This window comes from Mus musculus, chromosome 7 (genome assembly GCF_000001635.26).
Source record: "Mus musculus strain C57BL/6J chromosome 7, GRCm38.p6 C57BL/6J".
Classification (NCBI taxonomy): Eukaryota; Metazoa; Chordata; class Mammalia; order Rodentia; family Muridae; genus Mus; species Mus musculus.
This window is the reverse complement of record NC_000073.6, coordinates 51,859,686-51,882,813: the sequence shown is the minus strand read 5'-3', so window position 1 is coordinate 51,882,813 and position 23,128 is coordinate 51,859,686. Positions and strand designations below refer to the sequence as shown.

General features: G+C 40.8%; 2 protein-coding genes across 26 annotated transcripts in view; one reads left to right on the top strand and one right to left on the bottom strand.

Annotated features, from left to right (window-relative positions):
- Gas2 (growth arrest specific 2) overlaps positions 1-21,023 on the bottom strand; it is a 133,215-nt gene extending 112,192 nt beyond the window's left edge. For 3 of the 25 annotated variants that reach the window (XM_030242134.1, XM_030242135.1, XM_017321982.2), the window contains exons 1-3: positions 19,167-20,280; positions 18,721-18,816; positions 18,445-18,532 (exon numbers count right to left, since the gene is read on the bottom strand). The gene's annotated coding sequence lies outside the window, so the exon portion shown is untranslated. Of the gene's footprint in view, positions 1-2,303; positions 3,381-3,443; positions 3,861-18,444; positions 18,817-19,166 lie in introns of those variants that run through there. The other 22 variants (XM_006540620.4, XM_030242139.1, XM_006540625.4 and 19 more) reach the window with 21 other exon arrangements.
- Fancf (Fanconi anemia, complementation group F) lies at positions 20,547-22,237 on the top strand. Its single transcript, NM_001115087.1, has one exon. It carries the CDS (start codon positions 20,560-20,562, stop codon positions 21,589-21,591), a length of 1,032 nt encoding a protein of 343 aa, NP_001108559.1. The 5' UTR covers positions 20,547-20,559; the 3' UTR covers positions 21,592-22,237.
- Positions 22,238-23,128: the final 891 nt, after the last annotated feature.

Here is a 23,128-nt window from a genome sequence, read left to right as displayed (position 1 = left end):
TTTTGAGACAGGGTTTCTCTGTGTAGCCCTGGCTGTCCTGGAACTCACTTTGTAGACCAGGCTGGCCTCGAACTCAGAAATCCACCTGCCTCTGCCTCCCAAGTGCTGGGATTAAAGGCGTGCGCCACCATTGCCCAGCTAACCATTAAGTTTTAAGTGTTAAAGGTTCCAAACAATGCAGAAATCAAAGATTATAGGTCACTAACCATGTCTTTTAAAATTAAAAACAAAATGAATGTGTCAATCCAAAAACTCTTCCAACATCTGGCAGGAGAAATGTCATTTTGAACTAGCCTCAACTTAGGACTTTATTGTCATGTGACTTATTTTAACCAACCAGTAGCATCTCTGGAAGATATAGCTCCTCAGTCAATGTTCTGAATGCAAAATCCTTGCTGTTGCCATTTTTTCATTTTATTAAAAACAGATTTATTTGTCATACAATAAATCCTGATTACATATCCCTGTCCTCCTCCTCTTCTCAGTTACTTCCCACTTGCCCTCCTATTCACACCCACTACTTTTCTGCCTCTCATTAGAACACCGCTATTATTATTGGGTCGTATTTTAATTTGGTTTGATTCTGTAGCCCAGTCTGTGCCAACTCACTATGGAGCCATCTTGGGCTAAACTCTAAAGCGTTCCTGCCTCAGTCTCCCAGGTGCTGGCATCACATGTCTGTACCTCTATTCCAAGTTATAAATGTGAAACCTCAATTCAAGAGCCCAATCAGAAAATAAAGTCCACAATTTAAACATAAAAGCAGTCTCAGATATTGTAATAGAGCTATAACCTCTGTCGGGAACCAAATCAAAATAAATTGAAAAAGTATCAGGCAAAATAATATACAGCTTTAGTTACATAACTGGAGAATAGACTCCATAAGCCCTTAGAAAAGTTGAGAAGTGGAATTCTCAAATACTCCTAAGAGACTGGTGGCCTAGGAAGATATTTTGCCCAAAGTAATGGGGTATTCAGGCATTAAACCTCCATACCTTTCTTGTACCCAGTCTCTGTTGCTAACTCTTTAGGTATCTTTTTTACTAATAGCCAGATAATGACTTATCTTGGATAAAACAATCACACACACACACACACACACACACACACACACACACTGACACAAAACATGCACACACACATACAATTCTTTCTCAAGACAAAATATTTCTGGCAGTTCAAATTTCTTACAAGTCATTGTTATAAAAATCCTACTTAACTATTCTTCCAGACAATGAAGCACAGATTTTTAGACCTCTGCCAGATTAAGCTGAAACACAATTTGAGTAGAAAACCATCTAAAGTCATTATGTGGAAACTGTTACGGCTCACATCAAAAGTTTATATAACTCAATTTGGCAAGCACTTACTTTGTGAGAAGATTTACATATTGTTTATAACATAAACTTATATTTTAACTCAAATATAGCAATGAACTATCAGAATTCCACATTTTCTTCAGATATATATGCAACACATAAATATATTTGCGTGCAATATTATATATATGTAATGTGTGTGTGTGTGTGTGTGTGTGTGTGTGTGTGTGTGTGTGTGTGTTATGTATTTCACATAACAAAAAGGGAATAGAAACATCTCAGGTGAATTACCCTGAAAACATCTAATACATGAAGTCACCACACACCTTAGCCCACCTTGGCAGAAGATACTTCTAGTCTCCCTCCTGGTCTTTCCTCTAGTCAAACGACATTGATTGGAAAACTTGTGTGAGAGTTCAAGAAAAATTAAATAAACTGGCTCTTTTTGGGGACACAATATCAAAATCACAAAAACACAAAAATAATGGTACAATTTCTACAGAAATTTTAATCGAAACTTCCTAGAAACACACCAGATATTTTAACCAGCTCAGGTCTTCACAAGGTTCTGTGAACTGGCACAACCCTCCACTTCTGAACAATAGTTCAAAAAGGCATGTTTCTGCAGATAAAATTAAGCCCTGAAATTTTGCCACATCTTCAAACTCAAAAAGTTTAATTAGTGATTGGTATCAAGCTTGGTGCCATGCTAGAAAACTTAAGGAGAGGGGCCAATCACAAGTCCTTTGACTCTGGTGACTTCTGCCATGTAGATTTCTTTCCCAGCAAAGCATAGTCCAATGCACAAAGTAGGGTCTCACAGATAAAATGAAGAGCTGTACGTAAAGCTCAGTGGCACACAGATGAAACCCAAGCTATCTTTCCTGGTCAGAAACTTCTCAGGCAGCCCGCAGCACAGGTTCCGAGGTGCATAGGTGCACAGGCAAGGCACCGTGGCCCTGCCTTGGTTCCTCCAGCTCTTACCTTCTCTTAAGCAGTCAGAACCTGAACACCCATGTTGGAAAGGACGACCACCACACTCTCCACAGCTAGAGCAGGGCATTCCTTGAAGAAGGACTCATTGATAGAAGCCAAAGACAAGCTAGGCAAATCAGTCGGGAGCTGTAGTTACGAGCACAAAACTAAGAAGTTGTTTGGGAAAAGCAGCAATGACCACAGAGTTTGTTCTCAGCCCTGCCTCTCAGAGTCCCTTGGGACAGGTGGGAAGGAAAGGAGGACTTCCTGTGCCTGGCGGATGCTCCCAACCTGTCTGAGCCTTTATTTAACACCATGAGGCCAAATGAGTGTCCCTCTGAACACAGGATCTTATTTCCTTTACATAAAATCTCCTATGAACAAATCATCAAACTTTGTTAAGAGAGGTTTAGGGTGGTGGGTAGGGAGTCGATAAAAACAAAGATGAAGATAAAGAAAATGGAAAAAGCAAAGACTGTAATTTAAAAATAGTAATTGGTAGAAAAAACCCACCCCACCTCTATGTGTATTAGAATACAGAAAACAGAATGTTAGGCGCTGAGTTTGCTCTCATTCTAATCCCACACTAGGAACTCACTCGGGATGTCTGGACCAAGTCAATTCTTTAGAGTTGATATAATTTAATTTTCCAGTGTAATTAATACAAAAAATTAATAAGTTGGCTCCTTTGCTCCCTAAACAGTTTCAGACTCCAGTCATATCAGGCTAGGCTAAAACAAGACACCAGGTCGAAATACAAAATTCTAGATAAATTTAACGTTTGTTCACACACAAATGAAGGTTCAACTCTACCCAATTCTTTCACCAAAACAGTCACCCCAAATTGCATCACAACCTCTCCTTCCTCTGCCCCCATTAAGTCAAAAGGTCAGGAAGTGTGAATAAGACCGCCAAGCTCCCAGTGTCCCCTCCCCCCATAACCGCAGAGCATGCATAGCGTTACAGGCTCGCTTGAGCATCACGCATGTGTACATTTACGTCCAAACGCTAATGAGGCTTCCTCACTTCCGCCCCTGGTTGGCTGAGCGGTCCCAGAGGGCTTCTTGTACTGCTCAACAATAGGGATGGAAGGGTGGAAGCTGTTTCTTGGGTACCAGGAGGTCCCCCACTACAGTGAGCACGGCTCACCCTTCCTGGTGGTGCTGGTGATGCTGCTGCTGCTGCTGCTGCTGCTGCTGCTGCGGGTGTTGCTTCCAGGTCCCTCCCCCGCTCCTGACTGCAGTAGAAGCTGGGCTCCCCTCCTGGCTGCGTGCTCACCCAGCCAGCTGCTCCCTGCGACTCAGCTCAGCAGCACCCGCGCTCTGGTGTGTACCCCTGAGGCTCCTCCAGATGCGGGTCCTGTGGCCCTGGCTCCCCACAGCCCAGCAGCACGGTGGCGGCAGCTGTGGCCGCACCGCCCCTCTTCATACTTCTGTGATGGCTCCTCTTGGTGCTGTTTGGGAAAATGATTTTAAGCCCTCACGCCAGAAACAGCTTTCCTACATTTCATCAGTCCACACGGACCAAGAGGAAGTAAAACGCTTACTTTTTTTTTTCCCCCTTGCTGGACAGCAAATGTGGTTGACACTGATTTACCCTTCAAATGGGAGAGATTGTATTACAAGCCCTTGGCAGCAATTCCGAGTTGGGGCCAAGCTCCAGCCCCTTGCCTGTCCCCCAAACACTAAGCTAAGACAGAGGGGTGGGGAGCTGGGAGGATATCATATTTAACTTCAGGAGTTTTAACAGTCAATGACTTTAGCACAATGTTAAAATTGGGTGTTGGAAAGTTTTTCTTTCCTGACCTGTGAGTTTGCACACTCAGTGGCATGAGCTTTCTAGTAACTTGGGCCAGTGTTCATTACAAATAGAAGAATGTGATGTCTTAAAATTCTGTTTAAATATCATAGTTTAGAAGGGCTATCTGCACCCAGGGCTTTTTCTACTTTAGGAAGGAAATGTGATTGTGCCCTTCCTTCTCTCAGGCATAGTTCAGTGTTGTGTTGAACATCACAGACAATTCACCCCAACTGCTTGTGTCAAGTTATGAAATTTAAAATGAAAAGCTTTGCAAGAAGTGGACAGATGTTGGACTGTCTGGTTCACCTCTGAAGGACAGAAGCCTCTAGCTGAGTGTTGGGTTTCAACTTCCCAGAGTCTGCTTCAAGGGATCTCCTTGTGTATGTCTGCATCTAGCCTGCTTGACTGCAGTACACAGGTACTCGCTGATCCCTAGATACTAGGTTAAAATGGAATGAATCTTGGGAAGAGAAACCCATTGGTACTGTAAACTTTATATGCCCCAGTACAGGGGAACACCAGGGCCAAGAAGTGGGAGTGGGTTGGTAGGGGAGCAGGGCTGGGGGAGGGTATAGGGAACTTTCGGGATAGCATTTGAAATGTAAATAAAGAAAATATCTAAGAAAAAGAAAAAGGAAAAAAAAAAGGAATAAGTCATACTCACATCTCTTACCAGAGAACAACAAAACCAACAAAATATACCCACAAATCTACAACAGCAAAGAAAGGCAGACCACGTTACCTGCCAGTGAAAGTGCATTCCACATTTATTATTGTTGCCATCTGGAGGGTTACTTGCTCTAAAATATTCAGAAATGGTACCAATTATTTGCATCCAGTGACAGTGCAAACAAAAAGAGAAAGACAATGGAAAGACTTAGGCTAGTCATGCTTTTCATTTCTGTTATATTTCCTATTGCAACTGTTGGCTCCAGAGTTCCCCTTAGCATACCCAAAGGAGAAAAGGATCATTCCTCAAATTGAAAATGAACAGTATCTAAAACTGACCTACATAAAGAACAGGAAAGAAAGGGAGGGAGGGAGGGAGGGAGGGAGGGAGGGAGGGAGGGAGGGAGGGAGGGAGGGAGGGAAAAGAGAACAGACAAAACTTGGTGAACTGGCACGCATAACCATGAGGAAGATCATTTCTCAGTTTGACCTGGTTTTAATTTTCATAGAACTCTCCTCCACAAGGCATTTTGAATTTCTGAACCTGCGCACTTTACAAAAACCTTTATATTCTTAGTAATTTTGTACCGTCAAAACATCATCATCATCATCCAAAGACTTAAAATATGTTTTCCAGGAGATATCCCGGGAGTTCAAAGAGTTTACCACCTTGGACTTTAAAAAGCTTACTTATATTTTATCTTCCCTTAGATAAAAATAGGTCTCATTATTCATTACTTCCATTATAAATAGGGAGTTGAGATGTTTTTGCTGACTTGAGGAGAAATGCTAAAGAAATAAAAGGAGGCTTTTGAGGGCAGTGAAGCAGCCCAATCACACACACTCACACCTCCCCATGGTCCAGCCTTCCCATTTCTAAGCTTTAAATTATGCAGCATGCCAGTCTCTGCCCTTCAAGGCAGATCTAGTATAAAAATACAAGAAGCAACGGGGAACTTATATTTTCTTCCTTGCATTCTTTACAGTTGAGCTAAATATTCTTTTGGTGATGAAAATAGAGCACAGGAGTTCCAAAGATGCATTTTGGAGGCTAGCTGTGGTTGTTGTTTCCCTTTTATTGTAGATAATTTTTTTCTCTGACAATATATATTCATTAGAGTCTCCCCTCCCTCTGCTTCTTGTAGTTCTTCCGCATCTACCCTCCCATCCAAATGCACCCTTCCTGTCTCTCACTCCAAAACAGGCTTCTCAGGGACTATAATATAAATCATCACATCAGAATAGGGCAAACTAAACAGACAGAAAGAAACAAGCCCAAGAAAGTGGTTTAAAAATCAGAGACCCGCTCGTTCACATTCAAGAACCTTATAGAAACAGTAAACTGAAAGCCATAGTATACACACAAAGGACCTGTATGTTATAGAGAGAAGAAAATATGGCAAAAAATAGTTTTTAAAAAAGAAAAGCTGACATGACACCAGCTCAACTTCACCACATTTAGTGAGTTGTGTAAGTGTTGTCTTAAGCAATGGAGCCTTGCCATCAATTTGTAGAGAGCCATCTTGTCAACAGTATAGGTTGCATAAGGGTTCCCATGGGACCCTTTTGGCCAACAGCTCAAATAGATGTAATCCAATCCCAGTGCTGGAAGCTTTGTTTGATGAAAAGAGATGGCAATTTGGGGCTCTGTTTCCCCCATTATTTGAGGATTTCATTTAGATAACCTTCATATGTATATATTTTAGGACATCTCTACTGTATTATATTTCCAAACTACCCCTCAAATGGCCCTTAATTTTAGCTTTCTCTTCTGGTATTCCTTCCCTCTTTTCTCTCTTCCCTCCACCTCTGCACTTAATCTTTCCAGTCTCCCACCCTATCCATCCATGACTATCTGTTCTATTTCCCTTTCCTAGAGAGTTGTATCTGCCCCACTCCCCTGATTCCCTTACTGTATATCCAATCTCTGTTCCATAGATTATTTGCAGGTTATCACTGACTTAACAACTAATATCCACATATAAGGGAATATATGCCATATTTGTTTTCCTGAGTCTGGATCACCTCCCTCAGGATAATTTGTTCTAGCCCCATCAAGTTACATGTTGTCTTAGCAAGTGTTTCCATTGCTATGAAGGTATAGCATAACCAAGGTAATCTTATAAAGGGAAACATCTTATTTGGGTTGGCTTATAGTTTCAGAGGTTCAGTCTACTGTCATCATGGTGGGACACACAGCAACATGCAGGTAGACATAGTACTAAAAGAGCGGAGAGTTCTACATCTTGCTCCAAGGGCAGCCAAGAGGAGGCTCTTATCGGAACTGGGCAGAGCTTAAGCCTCAAAGCTCACCCCCACAGTGACACACCTACTCCAACAAGGCTACACTTTCTAATAGTGCTACTTCCCATGGGCCAAGCATTTTCAAACCAACGTACAAGTGAATCCCATGATCTCATTTTTTAATGGTTGTAATACTCTATTTTGTAAATATAACACATGTCCCTGTCAATTCTTCCACATTCTTACAAGCAAAAGTCACTTGTTTTATGAACCTTAGCTATTCTGATGGGTGTGAGATAAAATATCACAGTAGTTTTGCATTTTCATGGTGAATGAGAATGTTGAACATTTCTTTAAGTGTTTCTCAGGCATTTGAGATTCTTCTATTGAGAATTCTGTTTAGAAGTATAGCCCACTTTTTAGCTGGTTATTTACTGTCTTGATATCTAGTTTTTTAAGTTCTTTAAATAATTTGGATTATAGCCATTTATCAGAAGTGTAGTTGGTAAAAATCTTTCCCCATTCTGTAGGCTGCCTCTTTGTTCAAATGACAGTGTCCTTTGCTCTGCAGCTTTTCAGGTTCATGAGCCATTTATTGTTGATCTCAGTACCTGTGCTAATGGTGTTCCATCCAGAAAGCCTTCACCTGTGCCAATGAGTTCAAAGTTACTCCCCACTTTCTACTCTATCAGATTCACTGTATATCCATCTATGTTAAGGCTTTGGTCCATTTGGAGTTGAGGTTTGTGAAAGGTGTTAAGTATGGATCCATTTGGATTGTTCTATATGCAGCCATGCAGTTTACCTAGCACCACTTGTCGAAGATGTTATCTTTTCATTCCATTGTGTATTTCTGGCTTCTTCATATAAAATCAGGTGTCCATAGGTGAGTGGATTTATATCTGGGTCTCCAATTCAATTCCACTGGTCACAGTGACTGTTTTAATGTCAATACCATACTGTATCTATTGTTATAACTCTATAGTACAATTTGCAATTGGGGATGTTGATACATCAAGCAGTTCTTTTACTATTCATGATTGTTTTAACTATCCTGGGTATTGTGTTTCCATATGAAACTGAAATTTTCCCATTCAAAATGTACAAAGAAATTTGTTCAAATTTTGATGGGGATTTCAATGAATCTGTAGACTGCCTTGCTAGGTTATCCAATTTTACTATGTTAATCCTCCCATCCCATGAGCATAGAAGATCTTTCCATCTTCTGTTATCTTCTCCAAATTCTTTCTTCAATGTCTTAAAGTTTTATCATACAAGTCTTTCACTGGCTTGGTTAGGTACCCCAAGTTATTTTATACCACTTGAGTCTATTGTAAAAGGTGTTAGTTCCCTGATTTCTTTCTTAATCTATTTGTCATTTGTAGGCTACTGATTTCTGTGAGTTAATTTAGTATATAGTTACTTTGCTGGAAGTGTTTTATCAGCTGTGGAAATTTCCTGAGAGAATTTTTTAAGGGTCATTTTTGTATTCTATCATGCTATCTACAAATAAAGATACTTTGACATCTTCCTTTCCAATTTTTATCACTTGGTAAACTTCAGTGGTCTTAGTTGTTCTCACTAAGACTTCAAGTACTATATTGAAAAAGTATGGAGAGAGTAGACAACCTCGCCTTGTTCCTGATTTTAATGAAATTTCTTTGAGTTTCTCTCCATTTATGTTGATATTTGCTATAGGCTTGCTACAAACTGTCTTTATTATGTTGAGTATATCTCTTGTATCTCTAATCTCTTCAGGGATTTTATGATGATGGGGTACCTGAATTTATCAGAGGGCTTTTCTGCATCTACAGAGACATTCATGTGGTTTCCATCTTGCAATTTGTTTATGTGCTGGGTTACATATAGTGATCTATGTATACTGAACTATCCCTGTATCTATAGGACAAAGCCTACTTGATCATAGTAGATGTTCTTTATGGTGTGTTCTTGGATATCTTTTACAAGTGTTTCATTGAGTATTTTTGTATCCATGTTCATGAGGAAATTGGTTTGTAATTCTTTCTTTGTTGGGTCTTTATATGGTTTAGGTATCAAGGCAACTATGGCCTCAAAAAATGAATTGGGCAATGTCCCTTATGTCCTTCTGTTTCTACTTTGAGGAATAATTTGAGGAGTACTAGCATTAACACTTCTTTGGAAGTTGTATGGAATTCTGTGCTAAAATCACCTGGCCCTGGCTTTTTTGTGGGGGATAGGGCTGCTAATTGCTGCTTCTATAATTTAAGCAGACTTTTAAATTATTTGTGTGATCTTAATTTAACTTTGGTAAGTGGGTATCCATTTAGAAAACTATCCATTTCTTTTAGATTTTTCTAAATTGTTAGAGTAGAGCTTTTTAAAATATGTCTTTTTTCTCAGTGTCTGTTGTTATCTCCCATTTCTGATTTTGCTAATTTGGATATTCTATCTCGATCTTTTAGTTAATTTGGATAACTTTTCCCATCTTAATAATTTTCTCAAAGAAAAAACACTCTGCCACCTTAACACAACCTTGGACCACATGAAAAGAGCACTTCAATTAAGAATTTGTCTAGATCAGGCTGGCCTGTGGGCATGTCTCTGGGGGAGTGTCTTGATTTAACAATGTGGAAAGACTCAACCTATGTGGACATCAACTTTCCCTAAGAAGGCAATACTGGACTGTGTAAAAGTTAAAAAATTGAACTACACACAAGCAAACAAGAATCTATACATTTGTTTCTTTTTCTTCTTGTCTGCAGATGTCATGTGAACAGCTACTAGAATTGCTGCCTTAACTTCCCCTCAATAATAAGATAGTAAGCTAGATTTGTAAGCCAGATAAACTTTTTCATGCCCTAAGCTGCTTTTCATCAGTATTTTATCACAGCAGCAAAAATAAAACTGGACCAAATGGCAAACAGTAGTTTTTCTTTATTTGCTTGGGTGTTTGTGTTTCTCAAAATGAGTATTTTCTTTATATATTTCAGTTACTCACTGGGAATGTTTCCAAAGATAACCTTCTATTCAACTCAAATTCTTTATCATAGGAAGCCAGAGTCCAGTGATGGAAATGTAACCTATCTGGGTGGAAGGGGAATGAAGCAATTGTCTCACTTAAGGAGATCAAAAATATCTAATTATGACCTTGATATTTTACTCCATTGAAAACAACCAAGACAGATTTAAAGAATTCTCCACTACAATTTTTGTTTTTATATTATCATAGAAACAGGAAAATATCTGTAACAGTGGGTGTTTCCTGAGTTACTAAATTTTTCACATCATCCCTAACATGAAGTATCCATTTTCTTAACTGAGTAGAGTAACCAATTATATGCCTCGTTGCCCCCCCCCCCCCATCTGTGTGCTACCTTCCTCTTTTCTGTCCCCCATCCCTACTCGCTTCAATGGAAATAATAACTATTGACTTATTCTGGAGGGGAACAAAAGGAGTGGAGATTAGAAGACATGCAATAAACCTAAAGATGAAAGCAAGTGATAAATATTCCAGAAAGTCATTAAGAAACCTTCCTATTTCTTGATGGCTAGAGAGATGGCTCAGTAGTTAAAAGGGCTTGTCAACCTTGACCAGACTTTGATTCCTTGTTCCCTTACTGGCCCATGAATAATTGCCTGTAACTCTAGCTCTTGGGTATCTGACTTCCACTGTTACCTGCTTACAGGTGCTACCTACATGAATGAAAGGGTTTTAAAAGTATAGTTCAAGAGTAGCAAAACTGGCAGATAAATTCCTGCCTCCCCTGTCTGCTGTTCATCTTTGGAGAATGTCACAGCAAATGATGACATGAACACACAGGAAGCCATGTGAAGCTCTTTAGGCTAGTGCTCGATATTCTGAGGACATGCACAGTGTTGTAAGAGAGGATATTCATTACCAATAAAGAAGTGTTTAGTAAAGTCAGTCCCTGAGCTTGATGTTCACAACCATACAAATATATATACGAACACACACATATACACACAGAGACACAGGTCCAATGGGAATCAATGCAGACATCCCACAGGTAGGCTAAAAAGCCAATGGCAATTATTGGAATAATAGTCCTCATAAATGACCTTGGGAAATCTGTTGTCACTGTGAGACTGTCTAAGAACAATTTCATTTTCACAGTATGTTATGGCTAACTTCATGTGTTAATGGACACATGGCAATCAGGGGCAAGTGTTAAAACTATTTCTGGGTGTGTTTGCAAGGGTGCTGCTTCTAGAAGATGTGAGAATTTGAATAAATGAAGAAGGAATTTCCTGATAACCAGTAGGGGTGGGCATCACCTACTCCATTGAGGACCCAAAGAGCCAAAGAGCTGTGTCAGTATTTGTTCTCTTTTTCTGATACTATAGTAGCACGCACGCGCGCGCGCACACACACACACACACACACACACACAGAGAGAGAGAGAGAGAGAGAGAGAGAGAGAGAGAGAGAGACGAGAGAATGAATAAGAGCAATTCCATGTGAAAATTCAAGGGCTGTTCTGATTTTCCATGTGCAGCATAAGCACAAGTTTCCTGTGTAATTCTGGAAAATGTCTGAAACCTGTGGGAAAAGACTAAAGTCTTCTATAAAACATACTGCTTGTCCCTGAAAGCTCACTTATTGTGTACCGTGTAGGCTGAGATGGCTTTTCTACTTAAGCTAGAATTAAGTAATTAAGTAATTTTCCTCCATTATACATTTGTATAGTCTGTTTCTCAATCTATTTTGAAAAAAAAATGTAATCTTAATTCTGAAAAGTTCACTTTAATAAAAATTTTCATGTTAACTATTTTGCTAGCCATACCTTGTATATCCTTTATGCCACTGAATTCCCAGCACTCTGAACACCATGAGGCATGGAGTGGGCACTGCATGTATAATCACTGAATAAATGAATGTCACAGATATCAATAACACAGGAATCGTAACACTCTGGTTATACTTTTATGCATTGTCTCTAATTTCACAAATTGAAACTCAGAGTAGAAACGTTATTTTTAACATGTCATGATGATGACATGTTTAATATGGTGATGGTTTCATTCTATGATCAGGACCATTTCATCTGGTAAAATACAAATAGATTTCACTAAAACAGATGCTAGCTGGTGTGCCAGACTTATAAATGAGGTTAACCTGTATCACCTGTCACTTCATCTAAAAACAAGTTGATTTGGACCCAAGGTTTAATCATATATAATGTAATATGACTACAATGAACTGTGTGGAAATATATCTCCCATTATGACTTTTAACCTTTTCACATATGACTAAAAATCAGAACAAATACATTAATGGCACAGATCCAAAATCATGCACTGACACACATAGACACCTAACACTTACCTCTAAGTTACCATACGCTGGTATTTTTCTCCTTGGCATTACCCTGGTCTCTTTTGTGTCCTATCATTGAAAAGCAACACTCTTGGAGAATGGGGAAATTTGTTTCATTAGCCACAGTCAAAAAAAAAAAAATAAGGAAATTGAACTCAAGAGGAAATCAATCAAAATTGAGGAAAAGTGTCAATGAACAGGTAACTTCATTATAAAATATAAGTCATACGTACACACAACATAAAATACTGTCACAAAATCCTAAATGTCTCACATCTTCACAGCTCCTGCTCTTCACTGATGCTAGTAAGAACGATATTTCATATTTTGCTTTCCCGTTGAAGACATTTGTTCATCTAGACGCATCTCCATCCTCAACTTTCTTAGGATCTTTGAGCTCTGGGAGGAGCAGCCGTTTCCTGTGTTCTTTATGTTTTCTTTGATTTCTGATTTTCCACAGAGCATTGCAGTGTACTTTTCCATCTATCTTACCTACAAACTGTGAGTTTGAGAAAGCAGGGCTGAAGGCTGGAAAGATAGCTCACCCATTCTCACAACCAAAATCACAAGAAAAAATAGGCATGAGATTGTGTCTTTATCGAGGTACCAAATGTATGCTTGTTAAGTAGATGGCTAGATGAAGAAGTGAATCACAAAGCTTTTGGGTTTCTGCATCAAGGTGGATGCTGTTGCAGGATGGAAGAGTCATAGGCAGGCATCCAAGCCTCTCAGTGGAAAACAGAGGTATTAACTCTGCAGCTTTATGGACAGAACAAATGGCATGGTTCCTGAAACTCTCATTCATGTGGACACTGAATCAGCTTTCTTTTGGTATGGGGCTACTTAAAATGACAAAAATGATTACTTTATCAAATCACGAAAAAACTTCTTGACATTTTTATTATTGGAACTCTGACATTTCACAAATGGGAAACCCTCCTCATTGCTTGTTTTTCACAAAATATTTGTAGTAGACTTTAAAAATGAACTAAGTTGGTATCTGTTCACAGCAGACCAGACAGAATACTGAAATGAGTAGCACTCCAAACCCAAAGTGAGAGAACTTTACCGGGAAGTGGGAGGGTTGGGAGAGCTTTGCTTAAGAAACCTTTGTCTACCTGCTGTGACCATGGTGACCACTGGCCTTAAGAATTGTGCCAACCACAATGCCGGGCTGTCAGGAAGAGTAATCCTCTGCACTAGTCACAATGGATGGCCACGGGCCCTGACATCATGAACAGAAGACCAAATTTGGAAGGAAAAAAAAAAAAGAGATGTAGCTTCTTTGTTAAAAATGCATCTACCATTTACTGACAGACATGTCTTGAGGGTCACATAAAATATGCTCTGTCTGATGACGAACTGCCTCCACTTCTATACTGAGTATCACCACAAGAAACCCCTGTGGTAATGGTATTGCCATCCTTTCAAACAGAGACCAGTAGCCTTCCTACCCCAGCTCTCTCCTGCTTGACTTCTTCATGGGCATGGTTTCCCTCATTCTAGCAGTTCTGTGTGTCAGGCATTCGCTATCTAAAGGCAAGGGTGAGACTCCAGCTGAGCAGGGGCTCACATTGTCGTTGGGAAAAATGACTTTGAAGAGATTATGTGGTATCACACATCAACTAAGCAGGTTAAGCTGGTCACGGCAGAGTGACACACATCTAGACTCCTAATACTTGGATGGTAGAGGAATTGAGAAATCAGGAGCTTGAGGCAACCCTGGGTTAACTTTGCCTTTAAAAACAAATGCATAGCAAGACTCAACTCATGCCTACGTTTGATTGGTTTAAAAGTGTTTGTTTATTTGTTTTCTCACAACAAAACATGAAGCAATTTGAAGCCACTTGTTTGAATGAGATTAGCTGTCTACTTACCCCTTTTCTCTCCTTCCTTCCTACCTTTTCCCCCCTCCCTTTCTTCATTCCATCTTGGCTTTCTTTTTTTTTCTTTTTTTGTTTTAAAGAGGAGAGGGGAACAAGAACTTTACTGTCTGATATATATATATTTTTTGAATGATATATATATATATATATATATATATATATATATATATATTTATAACAATAAATTTATATCCAAATGTTTAACTACAATAATAAACTCTCCCAAGGAAATGAGTGAATACAAATGAAAAGAAGACCATGTGCTATGTGAGTCAGTCTGAACTGCACCTGGGGTTGAGAGCTCAGGGCTCACAGGAGTCAGTCAAAACACCACAGGCACAATGGCAGTGCACTGCCTCCAGTGGGAAGTCATGAAAAGCTCACAGAAAAAAAAAAAAAAAAAAAAAAAAGGTATTCAGAGAAAACTTCTGACCAGGAAAAACTTACAGAAAGGGTCAACAGTCCACGGGCATAACCTTTGCTTTGGCTTTGGTTATGGGAGAGAGATGGGAGTCCAAGATCAGCATTTATAACCACCTCCAATCCTGAAGAGGCATGAATGCCAAAAGACAGAGTGATAGATAACCCCTAAGGAGGGTTTTTCACTTTGTTTGTTTGTGTTCTTAATAATAAGATAACCACAAACTAAATGATTAACACTCAAAACAATTTTACTGGAAAATATGACTTAGACCAGTGGTTCTCAACCTTCCTAATGCTGCAACCCTTTAGTACAGTTCCTCATGTTGTGGTGACCCCAACCGTGAAATATTTCATCAATATTTCAGAAGGTCCGTAACCAAGACCAACTTAAAAATATTATTTGATCTGAAGAAATAGTTTTCTTTTGAAAATAATATCTTGTTAATAAATTATTTCATCATGAAGTGTGATTTTGCTTAGAATTATATAATTGATTGTAGTCTTTACTATTACTCAGATTAAACTCTCTAATAGTTCCAATTATTTACCATTATAAAGGAAACTTGCCTTTATTAATATTCTTATTACTAATTATTCCTATTCTCTAGCCTGCAGTGCCCTCAATAATGTCTTGTTCTAATTTCGAAGCATTTTCTATTGGTCAGACTAAGCAGGGAGGAGGGAAACCTGCAAGTGGATTGAGGTACAGCCAGCATGCTGATTTGCATGCTGCTCACTAGTGAAGGTCTTCTGCTCTCAGAACAGCAGCAATAAAACATAAATGTTGGGGCTGGAGAGATGTTTCAGGGATTCAAACCACTGTGCTCTTGAAGAAGGCTCAGGTTCAGCTCCTAAAAACCATGTGGCACTTCACAGCTGCATGGAATTCTAATTCTAGAAGATCAAGTACCCTCTTCTGGCTGCCAGGACACAAGGCTTGAACATGGTGGGCAGACACAAACTCGGGCAAAACATCCACACAATTTGAGAATTTTATTTTAAAAACCACAATAACAAAATTGTACCAATTAAGCAAGGGATGGAGATGCTCTGGATTCTACAGGAAAAAGCAGCAGAAACATGTGCAGATTTGTTAGAGATCGACATGGGGACTTTAAAAATGGCCATATTCAGTATGCTCTTCAAAAGAATAAAATCTAAGAAAAAACTAAGCTATACAATCATTTTGCTTCAAACACTTTTCTCTCCCTTCACAGGGGCCATCTCCTGTAAATGTGACTGGATATTTTCTGCAGCATCCTAAGAATTATTTTCCCTTTTTATTTTAAACATTTATTTTACTTTTTTGAGGTCATCCCTCCTACTAAAATGTTGATAATTAACAAAGAAACAATGCTATGAAAATGTTACCCTCCAGTTAAATGTATTTGCAATATTGCAAACTTTATTTTAATCACTTTTTGCTGGTATTTTGAAATACCAGGAATCTCGTGTGAGAACATTCCTTGACATTAATGCTCTTAGCAGAGCAGCCCAATCTCATAACCCAGATGAGGTCTGGAAGTAATTAAATACAACAGCTTTTGTGGCAATTTCTCACTATATTTGCTACTTTGTAAGACACTAATTAGAAAAATTAGTTTCATCTATCATTACGAAAGGGGAATTAAAGTGAGTTTATATATGTACACACTTTTCAATTTCTATTTGCTTAGCATACACAGACACACACACACACACACAGACACACACACACAAATCTCTTAGGACATTTTGCATTATATGTCTGGAACTTTCAGCCATCCAGAAAAAAAAGAAGGCTGAGAAATAATGAAAAAAATGTGCCTAAAGAATCCACATAAAAGTTTTGGGAGACTTGAAAATGGGAACAGCAGACACTTAAAAGTTATTGAACCAGAAACAAAAACTCCTTCCTGGCAGGTGCTCATACATCAACATACAAAAATGAAGGCATGCAAACAGTGTCATATATCTACATGAAAGCTATCTTCTAATTCAAAATAAAACAGCTCATTTCCTTTCTTACTGAAGGGGGAAAACAAAAGAAGGGGAAGGGAGGGGAAGGGAGAAGAACAGAGGGGAGGGGAGGGGAGGGGAGGGGAGGGGAGGGGAGGGGAGGGGAGAAAGGGAGAAAGGGAGAAAGGGAGAAAGGGAGAAAAGGGGAGAAAAAGGGAGAAAGGGGGAGAAAAAGGAGGGAAAGGGGAGAAAAGGAGAGAAAGGGGGAGAAAAGGAAGAAAAAGGGAGAAAGGAAGAAAAGAAAGAAAAGAAAGAAGAAAGGAAGCAAAGAAGGAAGGAAAGAGAAAGAAAGAAAAGAAAGTCAGACAAACAGACAAGTTATTAATTATAAAAGAAATAATTATAAACTGCAGAAGGTATTTTAAAGTCTTCACCATCCGGGCCCCTGTTCCGACACCTCCACCATGCCACACTGTTAACAGAATGCTTTGTTCACCTCTAGTTAATTACATTATGGGATGATTTCACATCACCTGTCATATACTTGCTGTAATGATGACTTCTGTCACAGACTGGCAGCTCATATGTCAATGTTAGGTATTTCAGAATACATTCATTAAAGTACTCATCACTAGCTAGATGAATGTGGAGGGAAAATGTTATGACTCATGAACTCACATGACTTATAAAAATGACTGAGAATTTGAGCAATTGACTCTGTTGAGGTCTTGTCAGAAAATAAGGGCAGACTCATGAGAGGTTTTGAACATAAACAAACAGAAGAACATGTATAAAATCTGGGCAAGGCAAAAGCAGTCAGTAAGTATGACCCCACATGCAGGAAGTCCAGAGGGCTGCTAGGGGGAACATCGTGCAGAACAGATGCAGAAAGAAGATGCCTCAGCCTTAGAAGACAGAGCCTGCCTTTGGTCCCCCTGCTTGTTTGCTAAGGCCTCATACTGATTACTTCAGCAGAAAATCAAAGGGCAAGGGCAAGGAGCTAACATGATGATGAGCTATCCTCTGCTCAGGACAGTGGGGAAAGAGAAGAAAACACATTAATGAAGGAGAGGGCAAGTGGATAATTTTCCCCCTTTCTATTTACAAAAGCCTAGGTCAGATAATAGGAAACACAATGCACTTTCCATTACCATGCAGTGTGGCTTCTGGCTTGTGTTTGAGCAATGTTTCCAGTCTTTTCACATCCAGGCAAAAGATACTCCAGTAAAGAACATTTGAGAGGCACATATAAAACGCTAGGTTTAAAGGGAAAAAACCGCTCTCACTGGTCCGATTACTACTGCAACATTTACTTTCCTGTTGCTGTAACAAGATACCATGACCAACACACCCTTGTCTATGGTTTCAGACGGATAGAATCCATCATAGCAAGGGCTACTTTAGCTACGTACATTTAAATTAAATAAATTTGAAAAACCCCACAAGATTGACAAAAGCAATTAGAAATATATAAGGTATTTATAAGCAGATTCAGATTAAGGACTGTTCAACGTTTCTTCCTGACAAAGAAACTCTCTCATAAGCATGCCTGGTGTTCAGCTTAGACTAATTACTGACTTTAGAGTAAGATTTTTTTTTCTGAATACTGTAGGCCTTAATGACTATAGTGAATTCCTCTGGCCACTTCTGAACTTATTTTATTTAGTAGAGGATGTTATATAGAGAGGCTTACAGCTGGATTCCTAGACTAGTTAGTAAATTAAGACAGGGTTTCATTAACTGGTTCAGTTAACATTTTCTGGCCCTGAGGGTGGAGCTGACTGCTATCCCAAAGTACAAGTTAACTTTTTGATGCTATGATAAAACATCATGACCAAGGCAACTTATAGCAGGTTTTATTTATGCTTACGGTTGAGGGTTCTAGGAGAGCAAGAGTCCATCACAGCAGGGGCTGGGCAAGGCAGCAGAGGAAGGAAGCTAAGAGTTGGCATGCTCACCTGCAAACATGAAACAGAAAAGGATGAAACTGGAAGTAGTTGATGTTCTAAGCTCTCGAAGCCTAACCTAAGGCCACACCTTCTCAAACAGTGTTACCAACTAGGGTATTCAAACACCAAAGCCAATGGAGGACATCTTACTGAAAACACCACAGAGTACATATTGAAAGTCAGCAACAAAAACCTACCCCAGTATGTCACATATATGGCTTCCATCTTCTCTAGAGTCCTGAGGGAAGCTCTTGGTGAAAGTATCTTATGTTAGTTGTTTATGTTGCTCATTCCTGTGTTTGAATGAAATGCTATTTTAATAAAAGTTTGCTAACACTGGGCTTCCATTTTCTGTTCTTATTTACTACATATTGGGGATTTGCAGAGTGTGACCAGCAGGTGGAAGGTTGATCCTGGCATTCTCAGCATACAGTATTCACATATTACACTGACATTTTAACTTGTGTGATTCCTCTCACGTGATTTTCCACTATCCTCTGATGGTGCAAGTATTTGTGCAGCCTAAATCAAAGATCAGTCCATATAGCCTTTCAGTGCTCTCCTATCCATTTCCAATTGGTCTTTAAAATCACCATACCTGGCACTTTAAAATTACACAAAATCTGATTTGAATTACACTTACATGGGTTGGGAATCCTCCCAATGTCTGCCTCAAGTGCATAGGTTTCTTGAAATTAAAGTGTTTATCATCTTTCAGCCTCTACATAGATTGTTCCAAATTAAATGGAAAACTGGTTCGAAATCCAAAGTGCATTCTTCTGATGGGAAACTGTCGGAGGGATGCATAGCTACTTAATAAAAGATGGCTACTGTGAAACAAATAATTACTCACTGTGGTACTGAGATTTAACATAATATTGGTTTTGAAAAGGTGAGCACTGGTGAAGTTTCTCTGAACTGTCCCAGCCACTTGGAAATGAAGCTGTTTTGGACTTCTTTCTCACCCTGGATTAGATCTGGTTTTCACTCTGGTGGCTTAAGACTTATTAACGGTTCCCATGGCCTTGAAGCATTTCCAGGTGTATTCTTTGGGCATTCAGTTGAAAGGAAGGTTTAATGGGGCTTTCCCTAACATCTAAGATCTAGTGACTCTTATTTTTGTCTACCGCATTATGAAGTTGAAGTCTCTCTAAGGAACATTAGTGTTTCCTGTGGGACAGGGAAGCTTTAACTACATTTATCTCAACTGCGCCAGTCCTGTCCTTCACTGGCTATCACATCACGTGACTTAGTATTTAGTAAGTGGATGAACCAGTGACCTCTGTAATTCCTAATAGCTACCACCTGAAACTTTAAAACCCATCACACAGACTAAAATAAAATCACAAGGCCAAACACTATAGTCTGGGCTAATGGCTAAAAACTAAACAAAACTGGCTTAACTATATGTTCTGATAAGAATGCCCAGAACTATTCAGAGTCTAGCATAAATGTGTAGATTAATTTTGAGCTTAAACTTTCATTTATTGCATGGCTAGTAAGCCTCAGGATAGTGCTGCCAGTCACTAGGTTAGTCGAGGCAGGACTGCAAACTGAAAGGCTGCTTGCACAATTCAGTGATAGGTTTCCTCAGAATCAGTAAACAATATAAATAAGGAAAAAGGAAAAAAGCCCGGGAACTCACAGCACAGCGTGTGAGGGTCCTGGTTCCACAAGTACCAGGGAAACGGGCCATTTAAGAGCTTTGAGTTCGCAAGCAGATCACATCCGCACTGCTAATAATGATGAACATGGGTCCCCTTTCGGGGAAGCGCCTAAATGTCTACCACTGGCATTTTTAAAACAAAAGAGCACATAAAATCCTAGCGCTCAAACTCGCACTCACGCGTCCTCTCCCAGACCCAGAGTAAAAGCTTGGGACTTTGCCCTAGTTCATTTTCAGCGCCAATGTGCCCCGGAAACCATGGTGCGAGACTGACACGGCCGTCGTCCAATGGCACAGCACGCTGAGGCGGGCGCTCACGCTCATGTCCAATCGGCTCGCGCCTCGGGATGTCAGGGCGGAAGCGGCCGCCATGGAGCCGCTTGTGCAGCAAACCGAGCGATTCTCCGAGCTGTTGGCCGTGTCGTGTGGGTCGCTGGTGAGCACGTGGGACGCCGAAAAGGTGCGCAGGGCGCTGCAGTGGGCGCGTTATCTGCTCCACGTGTACCGACGCTTCGCGGGCCGCGGCCGCGTGCGGGAGGCGCTCGAGAGGCGGCTCCCCGCGCGGGGAGGGCCGCTCGGGCTGCGCAGCTTCGCGGCGCTGGAGTCCGGGGACGCGCGGCTCGCCCTCCGCCTGCTGCGGAACCGCGCGCTCGCGCCCGCCGCCGCCCGCGCGCTGCCGAGCTTGCTGTTCCCGGGCCCCGCCGCGGACCACCGAGACGACGTGCCGCAGTCGCGCCTGGTCCTCCTGGCGCGCCGCGGAAGCGCGCTGCGCCTGCTGTGCCGCCTCGGCGGGGACGCGCCCAGGAGCGCGCTGCTGCGCACGCACGCGGAGCTGCTGGACGCGCGCCTGCACGAGCTGGGCGGGGCCGACTCCGCGGCCGCGCGCAAACTCCTGGACACGTTGTGGACGCGCGGGCCGCGGGAGCACGTGCTCGACGTGACTGCCGAAGCGCTGCTGCTACGCGAGGAAGACCCGGAGCCAGCCCAGGCCACGGACCCTGCGGGTGCGGATGAGACACAGAAACTACTGCGCTGGCTTCTCGAAAGTCCCGAGGTATTGGCCGCTTTTTGCCGCCATCTGCCAGCCAAGCGCCTGGCCTCCGTGGCGGGCTGCCACCACGCACTGTCTCGCGCCTACCTGGACCTGCTCACAACGTGGGCCACGCGGCTGCACTATGATCTGCAAAAGGGTGCCTGGGTCCCTACACAGATGGAGGACATGCCCTGGGAAGAGCTGTGCCTAAGGCTGCAGAGCTTGTGCCATGCCCAGCCATTTCTGCAGGAAGAGGTGCTGGTGACCCTAAGGTCCCGCAAAGCCTTGGATGGAGATTTCGAGGTTCCTGGGATGAGCATCTGGACAGACCTCCTGGTGGTGCTTGAGTGTGGGATCGTGCTAGAGTAGATTCTCAGTTCCCAGGCTGGGCATCTGGACAGACCCTGTCCCATAGAGGGAATAACAAGCATACTTCTCACCAAAGCCTCTATGCACAGCATCCTGCTACTTCTTGACTATGCAGTTTACAAATTGTCAGTGTTCTCCCCAATTCCCTATATACATGCTCCCAAAACCTAATTATTCAGGGGCCAATTTTAAATGGTTCATAATATAAATATATATAATATGCACAATATCTATAAATTTATATATTATATAATATGTATTATATAGAGATTGTTTTTGTTCTGGTAATGGACCCAGGACCCTGCCTATGTTAGTGTTCACCACTGAGCTACATCATTAATCGTGAAAGAATTCTTAAAGCCATCGAATTTTCAGCTTGTTTCGTATAAAGCTAATTTGTAAGAATACTAAAACTAGATTCACCCTAAAAAGAAAAGGCAGCTTTACGTTTTCCAAGAAGGGTACTTTTGTATGATTTACTTGGTTCCTAACACTCTTCAGTAGTACAAAGTTTTATTCAACCAGCAACATGTGGTAGCATCATGTTAACTTCAAAGCTGACTGGGCTAGAGTTAGAGCCCTAAACTTGCTTTCTTTTACCTGTTTACCAACCTATGTGTGCATTAAAATTGCATTGCTCAGAAAATTTTGTTCTTTGTACAAGTCACTACTCTGAAATTCAAAATAACAGCAAATAGTTTAAAGCATTTCTTGAGTACCCACTTAAGTGTTTAGAGCACAGTAAGTGTAAACATACCCCTTTGGGTTATATGATGAAGGGATCTAGTAAGTTAAGAGAATCGAGACCACTTCTGCCATTTATCAAGTTAATAGCCCTAACCTGGGGTCATCAGGTGTTTAAATGTCTGATTCTGGTTTTCCTCATGTTTGCTGGATGGAGACTATTTTGAGTATTCTCTGACTAAGAACCCAACTTTATTCTAGGGAGGCAGAGGCAGGCACATCTCTGAGTTCAAGACCAACCTAGTCTACAAAGCAAGTTCCAGGACAGCCAGGGCTACACAAAGAGAAAAGCTGTCTCAAAAAAACAAAACAACTTTGTCTGCTCAAGTGTTTTAAACTTAATAATAAATGCTTTTGTTAATAATTTGCTAAGTAAATTTCCAGGGTTCAACACACTTTCTCCATGGTAAATGCCCATAACTCACAAAATTAATTTCTAATTTTAGAAATAGAGCAAAAGGACATATAGTGCAAAATTTTGATTCTGATTTAGGACACAAGTCTAAACAACGAATACAGTTATCTGAAGAGAGCAGTATCATTTCTTTTGCTCCTGTGATCAAATCCCTTTTTCTAGCCCTGATCTGTGTGAACCGTCTTTCACATCTGCTGTATTCTGACTTGGATTCTTTGTGCAGTTATACACGAGCGACAGCTGGGTCTTGCTGTCTTGCTTCTGTTTTGTTGTTTTAGGGTCTCACTCTAACCCAGGTTGATCTGGAACTCCCTGTCTGCCCAGGCCAGCCTCAGACTCGTAGGGGATCCTCCTTCCTCGGGTTCCTAAATGGTGAGA

Excerpts from the sequence above, each read along its gene's own strand:
- Fancf (NM_001115087.1), top strand. The coding sequence starts at position 20,560 with ATGGAGCCGCTTGTGCAGCAAACCGAGCGATTCTCCGAGCTGTTGGCC.